The sequence below is a fragment of the Suillus bovinus genome (assembly GCF_016758785.1).
Source record: "Suillus bovinus strain UH-Sbo-P2 chromosome Unknown EDB93scaffold_27, whole genome shotgun sequence".
NCBI lineage: Eukaryota > Fungi > Basidiomycota > Agaricomycetes > Boletales > Suillaceae > Suillus > Suillus bovinus.
In genome coordinates this window covers 200,531-213,195 of record NW_024542083.1, presented here as the reverse complement: position 1 = coordinate 213,195, position 12,665 = coordinate 200,531, and the positions used below count along the sequence as shown (strand labels likewise).

General features: G+C 44.3%; 3 protein-coding genes across 3 annotated transcripts; 2 read left to right on the top strand and 1 right to left on the bottom strand.

Moving 5' to 3' along the window:
- Window positions 1-952: 952 nt before the first annotated feature.
- EDB93DRAFT_1070591 (uncharacterized protein) lies at window positions 953-1,686 on the bottom strand (the record flags this gene model as incomplete). Its single annotated transcript, XM_041444960.1, has 4 exons — window positions 953-1,079; window positions 1,134-1,327; window positions 1,374-1,482; window positions 1,541-1,686. Coding segments are annotated over 4 exons (576 nt in total), but the record flags the coding sequence as incomplete, so codon positions are not given.
- An 810-nt stretch (window positions 1,687-2,496) lies between these two features.
- Window positions 2,497-7,566, top strand: EDB93DRAFT_1250367 (uncharacterized protein; the record flags this gene model as incomplete). The annotated part of the gene is made up of 13 exons (XM_041453005.1): window positions 2,497-2,767; window positions 3,647-3,721; window positions 3,787-4,036; window positions 4,115-4,124; window positions 4,176-4,265; window positions 4,313-4,571; window positions 4,618-5,183; window positions 5,811-6,092; window positions 6,141-6,605; window positions 6,669-6,857; window positions 6,912-6,931; window positions 6,984-7,240; window positions 7,289-7,566. 13 exons carry the CDS (start codon window positions 2,497-2,499, stop codon window positions 7,564-7,566), a joined length of 3,012 nt encoding a protein of 1,003 aa, XP_041307755.1.
- A 3,020-nt stretch (window positions 7,567-10,586) lies between these two features.
- EDB93DRAFT_1250366 (uncharacterized protein) lies at window positions 10,587-12,008 on the top strand (the record flags this gene model as incomplete). The annotated part of the gene is made up of 1 exon (XM_041453004.1): window positions 10,587-12,008. One exon carries the CDS (start codon window positions 10,587-10,589, stop codon window positions 12,006-12,008), a length of 1,422 nt encoding a protein of 473 aa, XP_041307754.1.
- Between the last annotated feature and the right edge of the window lie 657 nt (window positions 12,009-12,665).

Sequence of the window (12,665 nt, the reverse complement as noted above, 5' to 3'; positions counted from 1 at the left end):
GTGTTCAGCAAAATGATTGAACCGGACGTGAGGTCCGGTTCAGCGTTCACAAAATTTGTTGCTCAACCGGACCAAACCGGACTTCCACAACACTAAAATTTTATACTATAGAAAGATATCCTCTTAATACATCATGTTCAAACATACAAAGAACAAAAAGATAGACAAAAAGTCAAATCTGAGACCCCGAAAGCAAACAAACAAGTGCAACTAGGTAGGTTGGTGTTCAAATTCCTTATCCTGCATCAGGCATTTGACTGCAGTATGGCAAAGATTTGGCTAGCTTTGTCTAATGCATAATAATTAAAATTGCTATCACAATTGTAGACCACATGATAAAGCAATAGATAGTCAGGTTATGCTGATGGAATCTACCCAAGCTAGAATATTGACAGATGTATGGTAGTAAATTGTGATCTACTAGCAAATTGATGATATTCAAACAATAGTGGCTGGCTTTACACAGGCAGGTTCCAATGGCAAGATTGGCCATCACCGATGGAGTTGCCTGGTGTGGTAATGAATGAAAAATGGTGGCTGGCTTTACACAGGCAGGTTCTGATGACAGGATTGGCCATCACCGACAGAGTTGCCTGATACAACAATGGATGAAAAATGGTGGCTAGCTTTACACAGGCAGGTTCCAATGGCAGAATCCACCAACAACAACAATGTGTTACTAAGTTGTCTTAGAATAGCATGCTGTTGATGTTCTCTCAAACATACCTAACCTTACATAATTATTCAGTGTATCCCAGAGTTATCTCACCATATCAAGTTACTGGCATATTGTTAGCTTACATAGTGCACTTTCAATGATAGGGATGGAATATTCATCAATTACATTAGGGGTCATGGCTCATATAAACTAATTAAGTAGTGCTAGAGGGGCCTAATTCTCGAAGAGCAGCACGTTTCTCCCGAATTTTTGCCAGCGCACTGTTTGTGCTGATACGATCTCGCTCCTCAGTAAACCCTTCCACGGATCGTCAGAATCATAGACATACCCAGCATACAAGAACATGGGCCATTGGTCACCACGGACTGCAGTTTCACTGCTTTTGAGACTCTGTTTGGTTCTAGATAGTTATTACGGTTAGGCTATTAGGTTATCAGGAGGTTGAAAGACTTACTCTGCATTCGACGAGTCAAGACCTGCGGGACAGAGCAATGCACCAGTGACCTCGTGATTGAATCCACGGTCAGACTTGATGTTTCTGGAGAGGGGCGGTATGACTACTTGTCCTCTCAGCACAAGCCACTCAAGAACCACAGATTTGAGGGTCTTCGTGTCATCGCCTCGTGCACCAGAGGCTCCTTTACCCATCTGGTAACACAGTGACTATGATAGTATTACAATATAATGAACTTACCAATTCCCCCACGTGAATGACATCCTCCTCCTCGCTATTTGTTAGATGATCTAGAAGACCAGGGTACAAATCAATGAGCTCCATGAACACCCTGTGTTCCCGTCGAATGCTGACAATGAAAATGTTAGAAGGCATTGTGTGAATTTTAATGTCACAGCGGCACTCACTCTGCAGGATAATCCTCAATGAGAGTGTCCTGTAATTCTTCCAGGCGCAGTATGCCCAAAGTCAGAAGAGCAGGATAGTTACACAGTGCAAAGACTGTGCAACCAAAATGTCGACCATGAAGAACCAGGGTATTTGATGAAGCCCTGTTTGACAAGTCAGACAGCCAAGGCTACACCATGTTGAAGACGACCTACACTTTTTACGCGGGCCCGAATGGAGCGCCGAACTGCTACACTTGCGTGAAGGATCACCAGAAAAAGGTGGATGATTTTCATCATCACTCATACTATGTTGAGAGGAATTAGATGAATGGAATACCAGTAGCAAAGGAGACACTTTATATACCTAGTCCCATGACCTTGCCTCTCTAACCACTATTGATGTTGTAAAGGCAACATGCGTCGCGCGTCTGCAAAAAAAAAAACCGCTATCATGGTGCCATTGATATTTGATAGAGTACCATTACCTCAGCTGACAGCATGGTCACAATGGGCATCGTTGGACAATAATACATAAGTACTTGGCACTGTGGTAACAACTATCAGTTACATTATGCACAGCAAGGCAGGGACTGAACCTAGGACGCCTGGCCCACCCTCTCAGAAATGTTTGCGACAATGCATTCATGTTGGAAGCAATGACACGCTAAAGTAAGCATTGTTGAATATAAAGCATGCGGTCAATAAATAATATTTGTACCTGAGTTTCCAACTTTTCTCAGCATGTAGGCTGGAGGACTCTGATGTAGAAAATTCAGAGATGGGCGCTGATTGTACATGAGTAGTGTGTACGACTCTAGAGCAACTTAGACCTTACTTATGGTACAGGCAATTCCATCAAAACATTCAATTACTTCATAGAGGAACACAGACTACTGGTGAGAGTTAGTATTTATATACTGGAGACTGCACGACAAGTCTGAGGAAATATTTACCTAGTCAAGGACGGACAATCAATGATCGAAGTGGAATTTGAACTGCACCAAGTCAAGGAGCAACTGAGAGACACCGAAAATAATATTGCATACCTTTTGGATAGGGTGTTGACATACAGGTATAGATGGCTCGAGGAATACTACCGTGCCGAGAACCTGGATCACCATATGCCTCTTGACATCTGCATGCCTGACCTTACTCAGGTTACATATGGTGCTCCCTCTCCCAGCATCTCTTCAGATATTTTGAAGTGGGATGAAGCAGATGTGGGCTCAGAACAGGCAGAACGTAGTGAGGGAGAGCATCCCGCCATTCCTAAATCAATTCATGTTAATTCTGACGAGTAGTTAATTAGTCCAATAGACTGACACAAGCAATGAGTGACTTAGGAAATGCTCAAGTAAAGCAACATATAGAAATACATAAGTAAAGTAACAAAGATACACCAGTCAAGTAGTATTAAAGTAAGTAAGGAGATCTACAACTAAAGCGACGTAGGTAAGCTTTGGCTTGGATATAATAATCAAAGTGTAGAAGAAAGAGAAGCGTAACACGTGAATTTGCAAGTTGATATATGGCTTTACATTTTCATTCAAACTCAGCCAGAATTCAGCGAGACTGGCTCGCTGAATCCTGGCTGAGTTTGAATGAAAATGTAAAGCCGTATATCAACTTGCAAATTCACGTGTTACACTTCTCTTTCCCAATTTGTATGTAGTTTACTATTATACCCAAGTATGCGTAGTGGTGTGGCGCAGCGGCGCTCATGTCAGTGTAGTTGAAGTCTATTACAACATGTCATTCTGTAGTGGGCGGGGCAGGAGCTGCAACAATAATATTACTGGAGCGGGTTGGCCCACAATGGGTATGAACAATAGTGTTAATCAGAAGGCGGCTGTCTATCTAGTATCGGGCCACTGGTAAATCTTCATTTTTCAATGTCCACAGATCCACACTTCCACCGTAATCATGAGTAAGCGCCACAATATTGCAGAGCCGTATAAATTCTGACCCTGCACTTTGCCAGGTTTTCTTTCCACTATCTCTACCTCAATCCCTACCTCAATACGATACACTTAGTGCTACATACTTAGGATAGAAAATACAAGTTGTCTTGAAGTATGTAAAGCTTGGACTTCATCACAGAAATAATATTGATGTACAATACAGACCAACTTACTATGGCTAAGTGCGCTGCATCCAATGATGATCAATGCGCCCCGAAGCGGTCTAGAATGACCAAAGGTGAGTATTCAATACCGTGAATGATTCATGACTTCGTCACTCATGAGCCTGTCCCTATGACACAGGAACTTATCTGGTGACACCATCACCCAAGGCAGATGAAGGCGCCTGGCGCATTCTGGAAAATTTCCTTCTCACTGATGCCACATATCCTCAGACAGAAGAGGCATTCAAATCCTACTTGGGTGATCGGTACTCAGCGGAGGACTGGAAGGACACCCTAGCCATGTTGTTCTCTGGTGACGGCAATGACACGATCGCGCTAGCAAATCTTCATGCCCTGAAGGCCATTTACGTACCCCAGGCCTCCACTATGTCCTCAAATATGACAAATGCAACCAAATGCACACCCGTAGCTACATCCGCACTGAAGAAGAAACATTGATTGCATAGGCCATTTAATGTAAGTGTGATTATGATTTATGATGATGGTTATTCTAAGCAACAAGTGTAGCCCTATATCAATGATACAGCAGAAGTTGACGACAATGACGACCTCCTCAAGGAGGAGGAGGGGGAGGAGGGGGAACGTAGGCTATCTAATGTATGTGAAATGTTTATCACTGGTGACTCTATACTTAACAACCTTAGCGCTTCATTGACGACCAAGCAAGGGAATCCAACGATGAGGACGATGAGGCGGAGGATAGAAATGGCCCCTCTGTGAAAACGTCTGATGTTGCGTCCTTGCCAGGCTCATCTGCCAAGAATAGGTTGGCCACTGTGATTGATGATATCATGGGCAGGTACCAAAAGAAACCGAGCGATTTTTCAAGGGGACGCCTTCCTTACAAAGTTGCCTGGTTCCCCAGCACAATCGAGAACAGGATGTATCTTCTTCTAGTTCATAGTATGCCTATTTTTGATCCTCTAGCATGTCACTAATTGTGTTCCAGGAACTGCTACTCAGTATATCGCCAAACATCTTCAAAGTAAAGGATTTACTGCTACCGTGTTGGCCTGGGTACCAGGCCAACTCTATGTGATCTTGGATAGCCCCAAGACAATTTCAGCCTCGCTTCTGCCCTCACATAGCCTTTCGGTGAGAGAATACCTGCGCATCTCAGAGGAGGAACACGAAGCAGTAGAACACGCACATATCAAGCTTCCCAACCCATTGTGGGTTAGGATCAAACATGGCAAGTACAAGGACACCATAGCCTATGTGTTCGATTCCGAGCAATCCGATCTTTTTGTTAAGGTTCTGGTGCCTCCACGAGACTTCCCTTGTCCCATGCCTAAGGGATCTGTTGCACTACTCGACCCTTCTCGCCTTCCCAAAGATAACACAGTGACCAACATCCTTCACAACAAGGAAGTTGTAGGATCCTTATACAAAGGAGAAAGGTACTACAAGGGACTTCTACAGAAGAACTGCCATCAGTATCTCCTAGAATTTGTGGCCTGTTACGACTGGGATAGTTCTGCTGTTGCCGGTCAAGATAGACCTGTTGGGCGAACAGTTCGTCGGCCTTCCTAGTACAAGGAAGGTTTCTGGTGGTTCCTACTGCACGAGCTGTGGCTTCTGTGCAGGATCAGCGGCGAGTGGTTTTAGCACTTCTGCCTAGGCGGTGAGTGGTTTTAGCACTTCTACCGCAATCAAGGGTTTCAGGCTAAGACAGTGAGTGACTGTCTTAGAATCAGGTTTCAGGCTACAAGGGTGGAGACCTTGTAGATCAGGATTCAAGGGGAAAACCCAGTAGATTAAGTTAAGGAATACAGCTATGGTACATGGGGTTTATATAGGTAAAAGAGAGCGGCATAGCTGCGACAAGAAAGGTAACAGAGATAGGAAAAAGAGTACGACCTATCAAGATAGCAAAGATAGGTGAAACCGCCATGCGGCGCAAGATAGTATCTATGTTACAATCAGAAAGAAGAGAAGTGCGGACAGCCCGCTTGATAAGAGAATAGCCGAGTATAGATGAGTCTAGAGTCGGCGTCATGGTTACAAGAAAAAGAAAAATAGAATAGGAGTAAATGTTATTGTAACATGGCCTCTCCTCACGTCGACGATATTTGACTGCATGTGCAGTCCGGGTGGGACACATCCTTTGTGCAAAAAACAATTGTGATATTTTCGATGCAGTTCCTGCGTGTAGGTGATGCGGTCAGGATCGTTACAGGAAAAGTATGCTCAGAGATCGGTACGATCCTGTCGATAGACCATGCACTTGATTCCGCATGCTTAGAGCTCCCCTTTGATGGGGATCAAGTTGAAACAGAAGTTCAACTGCATTATCTGGAGCGTGTATTCTGTATTGGGGACACAGTACGAGTTGTAGCGGGTGCGTACTTGGACTTGGAAGGACATCTCATTCGAATATTGGAGGATATATCCCACATTTGTCAAGATATCTCTAAGGAAGAGGTACATTTCTAGCATACTTCGCATCACTGTCTAACATTTGATACATAGGTGCAAGTGTCAAGACACTACTTAGATTGTCGTCCTATAAATCACACGTTTCAACCACAACTATCAATGCTGCAACATTACGAGCCTCCTCACGACGACGAATCCATCCAAGTCGGAGACCGTATAGAAGTACTTGTGGGAGAACATATGGGGAAATGCGGAATCGTATCATGGTTTCCTGTAGGAGCGATGCAGCTGTGGTTCCACGATTTGTCCCCAATCTTCAATGAGGACGAAATTGAGCACAGTTTGGGACCTCCAATTATGCAAGTTGCCCCTGCATTCGTCCGACAGACACACCTCTCACAAACAATCACGTATACAAAAGAAAGGGGTTACAATGTAAGGCCTGGAGATGTTGTCAGTGTCGCTCATGGACCGGACTATCAGATCAAGGGCGTCGTGCAGAGTGTCGACTTCCCCAAGGCATGTTTGACACTACTATCTGAGAGTGATCAGTCGCTCGTAAGTACCTTTCAACATGACTCAGATCATATCTGACCTGTTGCAGATCGATGTTCCGATCAGATTTGTGGCCAAAATATGCAATGCGCCTTTGGATTCATTTTGAAATATCATCAACAACAAAGTGTTTCTGATTGGAGGCAACCAAAAGGGCTTCCGAGCTACATTATACAGCATTGGGATGGAGACTTGTGTTGTTGCAGTGCATGGGCAGGCGCGTATCACAGTCAAGTGCCAGGACATTGCCACAAGGTGAGCAGCGCTTACATCTTTTTGGTGATTACATTATTCACAACTGTCACTAAGATATGGAATGAGGTTAAATGGTGTGATACTTGGAACATCAGATTTGATGTTGTTAAGTGATTTGCAAAGAAGGTCATACTTAACATTGCCACCGCAAAGATGCACCACTCCCCCTCCAGACCGAGTTCCCTCCGCCTCATCTACTTCTACCCACACAGATTCAAGCGTGCCGTGGACGTCCTGGAGCATCAACCCTGAGGATATAAATGCTGCAGAGAATCCTTCATCAATTGTTGGTCCCAGTTCGTCAACATTTGACCCCTGGACTGTGAATGAACAGGACATTCAGGATAACCTCGACGCTGCAGCTGAAAAAGTTCAAAACAATGGTGGGTCCACAATGGAGACATCGCAATATGTTACTGATTTGATTATAGGCCCACTACATTGGCTAATGTCAAAGGAATTTGCTTCGCAGCTCCTCGCACATCACGCACTGTTGAAAGTCTCATTGAAGTTCAATGGAGGTGGAGGCAAGCTTCACAGACAATTTGTATCAACTGCATGTCCTGACCCATTCTGTGGTGCAAACGGACCCGCACCTGAGGGGTTTGTCGCAGTGTTCTGCCCATCAAGTAATAAAGGCACTACACTTGAACACTACTACATCCCTGCTGGTGATCTGTCTCCAGCACCTCTGCGAAGAAAGAATTAACTGTGCCTCATTTTGGATGGTGATCTTCACAGCCAGATACGAACTGTCTCGAAGTGCAATGTCAAGCTCAATACTGCCGGGCTTGTAACTGAGGACCCAAATGTTCCTGGTATTACCTTGCGTTTTGACCAGATATGTCTTGTAGAACGTGTCGTGATGTCATGAACTCTTCATACTCATCAGCCTAATTATTCAGGACAAAGCTAGATCCAGTTGAGTACTTTAAACACACCTGTACATTACCTATCGCATAGTGACCATTATTTCTTTTTTGAACTACCGACACATTTTGCTACTTGATCTGTTGTTCTTTCTATTGGTTATTGACCCCACCGTCATTCAGACCCCCATGCCAATCAAAGTAAACTCCCATAAGTGCATCAAATACCCTCACCTGTTGTGTGATGCTGAAGTCCCGACACCATCAGCTATGTAGGCCTTTTCTCAGCATGCAAATAGCCATGGCTTACTCCCTTGTGTCATACAGCTGAAATTAGTGGCATGATAATCTAAATTGACATGTATCTCAGTGTTTTATCTAGTGAAGAAATATCCTGTAGTATTATATCTTATAGCTCTTGCAGTGCTTGGCTACCCTAGAGATTTGACTTGTGCTTGAAACCCTCTCGATTGTCAATTAGTTCCCAGCGGCATGCTCAGACAGTATGGATAGCCCTGTGAAGTGATGTGCGTTCTCCTCCAGGCTAACAGCTGTTTGCTCTCCCATGCTAGCCCCCTGAGTGCATCGGTATCGAGACCTGAGGGTGCTTCTGGACATGGCAGTTTGCATAGCACATTTGCGATCACTTCTCCAGAAAGCTCTGGAGACAATGTCATCATCAACACTGTACCTTTCCGTGAAGCTTGCAGTTTCATTAACGTGTTTGGTCACCAACAGGGCGAGTTTAGACTAACATTATATGGTTATTGTTTTCCTTGTCATTATAATTGTTTATTGGCTACTGAGACGAGCAGCGTGCACTGATACAAACTGAGGAGACAGGAAGTATTCATAGATGGTGAGTGTAGTAGTCTGTGGCTAAGTTCACAAGAAACTATTTTCATGGTGTCCCACGCACAGTGGTATATGCCTAGGATGTCGCTTCAGGAACACTTTCTCAAGTTTCCTCTTTACTGTTGCATCATCCCTGGTGACAGTAGGTACTAGTCGCCTGATATTAACCTTGGATGAATCATCCTTGTCTATTGAGAAACCATAAAGATATTCATCGTCCTCAGCATCCGAGTCTTCACTTTTTTCTGAAATAACTTCAGCCTCCTTCACAGGTTTCGGTATTGGCTTCGGCTTGGTAGATCAGCAGAAAACGATGTTCGTTTTCCAGGATCTGAAATCAACGATTTTGGGGCCATGTTGATGATTTTTTGAGTACTTAGTGTAGTTCAAGTGCCTACCTAGCTATGATTAGTACTAGTACTATGTTAGTACAAGCAATATGCTTGCCCTTCGGACATTGGAAGGTCACGTGATATGTTAGAGGCAGAGTCGGGAACTGAGGAGCCACCGCCACTACAACGCTCAAATAATAGAAGTGGGGCACGCACATGGCATTGACGATGTACTATGTTCAGGGACTCACTAACTTCAAGCTACTACTAGGATCATGACAACAGGTGGCCCGTATTTTGGGTGGTGCCATCGGAGTTTGATTTCTGAGTAAAGCCATATATAAACCTGCTCCTTGCCTTCTTGATTTGTTTTCACTTTACAACCATATTACTAGGTACTATTACGATACTTGTAGCTGTTGTGACATTTGGTGCCATACATGTCATAATTAAATATAAATTTTGCATGTTGAGGGTCAGATTGACCGTCCAATGCAAGCTATGCCTTAACACGCTAGGGCCTTGCACACGCTACAAGGTGATGAGATACCCATCACTCACTGTGATGGACGTCTTTAATGTATCTATCTAGAATTGATGGATGTGCTGATGGACCCCATCAGGCTCATAATATCATTGCTGATCTTGGGTACATCACATGATAAATCACTTGTTAGTACTAAACTTCGAAACTTAAAATAAGACACTGATATTTCAGTTATAGATATGTCTACGACAATTAATTTGTACTACGATGTTGATGTGGGAGACACCATTGCAGACCTTGTCCAAGAACGTCGCCATTTCCGTCCGTTAATGGATGTGCAGATTGGTCGATGATCTTTGAGAGTATGAACATGTGAGGACATGTGTAAGATACAAGTATACCTTTGCATGGATAATGCATAGCTGGTATGTAGGCTTTGTCGAAGAATTTTTCTACATTTACTAAGTTAAGAGTTAGTGATCTGCACACCTTGATGTTGAGGAACCCAACTCACGCATGTAGCTGCAAGTGCTGGTCGCACATTCAGCGACATATTCTCCTCTACATATCCCTGCAGTTCGTTCAAAAACTGAAGCCTCGACATATTTATCAACTTTGGAGAAAGGCAAGATGGGTAACAGAATGCATGCATCTCACGATACCTCAGAAACTGCGACAGATGAATTTTGTGCCCATATCCGTTGGTTGGCCTGTCATTCGGGTGAGTGGAGTAAGTGTTCCATAAAATCAACTGATTTACCATTGATATGTGGCTAGCTTGCCCGTTGGGCCATGATAGTGAAGTATCCCATGGCGGCAAATCAAAATATCCACCAGCATTCTAACGATCTTGGGGTTGGTTTAAATCGAGGACATTCCAGCATTTCAGAATATGGAGAAGAGAGTCGAGACATTCCTGGAGCATGGAAGATGCCTTGAGCTCATTGGGAGCATTTATGCATCTCTGCAAGACATGCTACCACTGCACAATCACCATTTTCAGCCACTCAACCTTGTGCGGTTTCCACTTTTCAGGTGCCTGTCGATTGCGGTCTCCATTTTCAGGTACTCTGCGATCACAAATTTCTGCCACTTTGGTAGCGCGATCCCTGTTTAGTCCATTTGGCTTCGATTGTTGCACGATGTCTTGGGTGGTGCGATCTGTCCATATTCCAGAACTTTCTTCATGTCAACTGCTGGTTACACTTGCGCCTGTAAGCGCACCTTCACAGTGCAAAACTACTTCAATTACCATCGACGGTCATGCTCTCAAACGAAAAAGCATCTTTCGTCAGCCATATCGTCTTTCAAGGAATTATTAACTGGCAGGAAGAAGCCGCGCATCGAGGTTGGGCCGGTTACGGGATCACTTCATATACCATCCTCTGACCACCTGGCCTCCGGGCATGTCGTTCCCTCAACATCATCACATCTTGAAGTGACAGTAGTATCTCTACCTGATCCTTCCATTGCTACTGAGGGTGTGGGTGGCCCTCCTGAAGGTGAAGGTCCTCAAAATGACATAGAGGACATGTCCCTGGCACAGCGCCAAACGAGGCATCAGAACCGCCAGATGCCATTAAGATTCAGAGACGTGCTTCCACAGCCTCTGCCTGTTATACTGTTGGAAGCTCGTGACCGTCATCTTGTGCCCGTGGTATCTGTTGTCATTTCAAATAATCCATCAGCTTTACCAGTACGCACAGTATTATGCACCCCCCAAAATGTCTTTGGGCTCGTGCGTCAATACTTCTCATCTGAAGTGCCATCCCATGATCCAGAACAGTATGTTACTATTGTGGACTTGTCATTAATACAGGGTAGCCCTCAAGTCAACAATGACGAACATGTGCCTCTCTCTGCGAGCAGCAAGTCTCAGTATCATCCATATCCTAACTGTTCTTCGTTCGAACTCGGCAATTGGTATTGGAATCAAGGAGTGCAGAAATCACAAGAAGACTATATGAAACTGATGAAGATCATGGGTGCCAGTACCTTCAAGGCTACTGATGTATGCTCTACCCATTGGAAAAAAATCAACTCTCAGCTTGGTGCCAACGACTACGACAAGGGAGGTGGAGAGGAATGGGAGGATGAAGACACCAGATGGAAAATATCACCGGTGTCTATTGAGGTGCCATTTGCACGGACCGCTGAAGTACCAGGTTCACGGTGTTATCACGCTGCTGAATTATATCATTGTTCTCTCGTGGGTGTTTTGCGAGAGAAGCTGGCTAATGCCCGAGATGATAAGCTATTCCATTATGAGCCATACCAGCTGCATTGGAATTCTCCTCATTTGGATGCCAAAGTCTCCATCTATGGGGACTTGTACACATCCGCCGCTTTTCACAAAGCTCACAGCAACCTACAAGAATCACCAGGCGAGCCTGGTTGTGATTTACCTCGAGTGGTGGCTGCCCTCATGTTTTGGTCTGATGCCATGCAACTCACTTCATTTGGCAATGCCAAGTTGTGGCCTACCTACATGTACTTCGGCAACGAGTCTAAGTATCGCCGTTGCAAACCATCGCTCAACTTGAGCAACCATGTCGCTTACTTTGAAACGGTACGCCTTCCTACATTGTTCGATATGGTGCATACTTAAATGTCGTATTGTCAGCTCCATGATTCACTCAAAGCTTTTACAGATGGGAAAGGCTTGAACAGTGAGTGCACAACACATTGCCACAGGGAGTTCTTTCATGAGCAATGGAGGATTCTGCTGGACAATGAGTTCCTCGAAGCTTACAAACACGGCATTGTAGTGTGTTGCTGTGACGGCATCAAACACAGATTTTATCCGAGGATTTTCACTTACTCTGCAGACTATCCAGAAAAGTCTGTATACTCAATTTGTACCTTGAATAGTATTGACTCTAATTTTACTAGAGTACTCATAGCTACGGTTTGAAACTTAGGAGGGTGTCCATGTCCCCACTGCCTTATACCGAAGAATCATATTCATAATATGGGCATGCCTCTAGATAGAAAACAATGCCAAACCCTCTTGCGCAGTGATGAGAGAAGGAGAATGATGGTGAATGATGCTCGCTCGCTGATTTATGAGCAAAACTTCGTGGTTGGCAGCACAGCGGTGGAACACATTTTGAAGCCACAGTCGTGGGTACCTACCTCAGTAAGACTTCCAGTTTGTTTGCCAACCATAGCTTACTATGTCTTAGAATGCATTCTCAGACCACCTGGGGCATATGGATTTCAGTATATTTTGTGCTCTTGTGGTGGATTTGTTACATGAATTTGA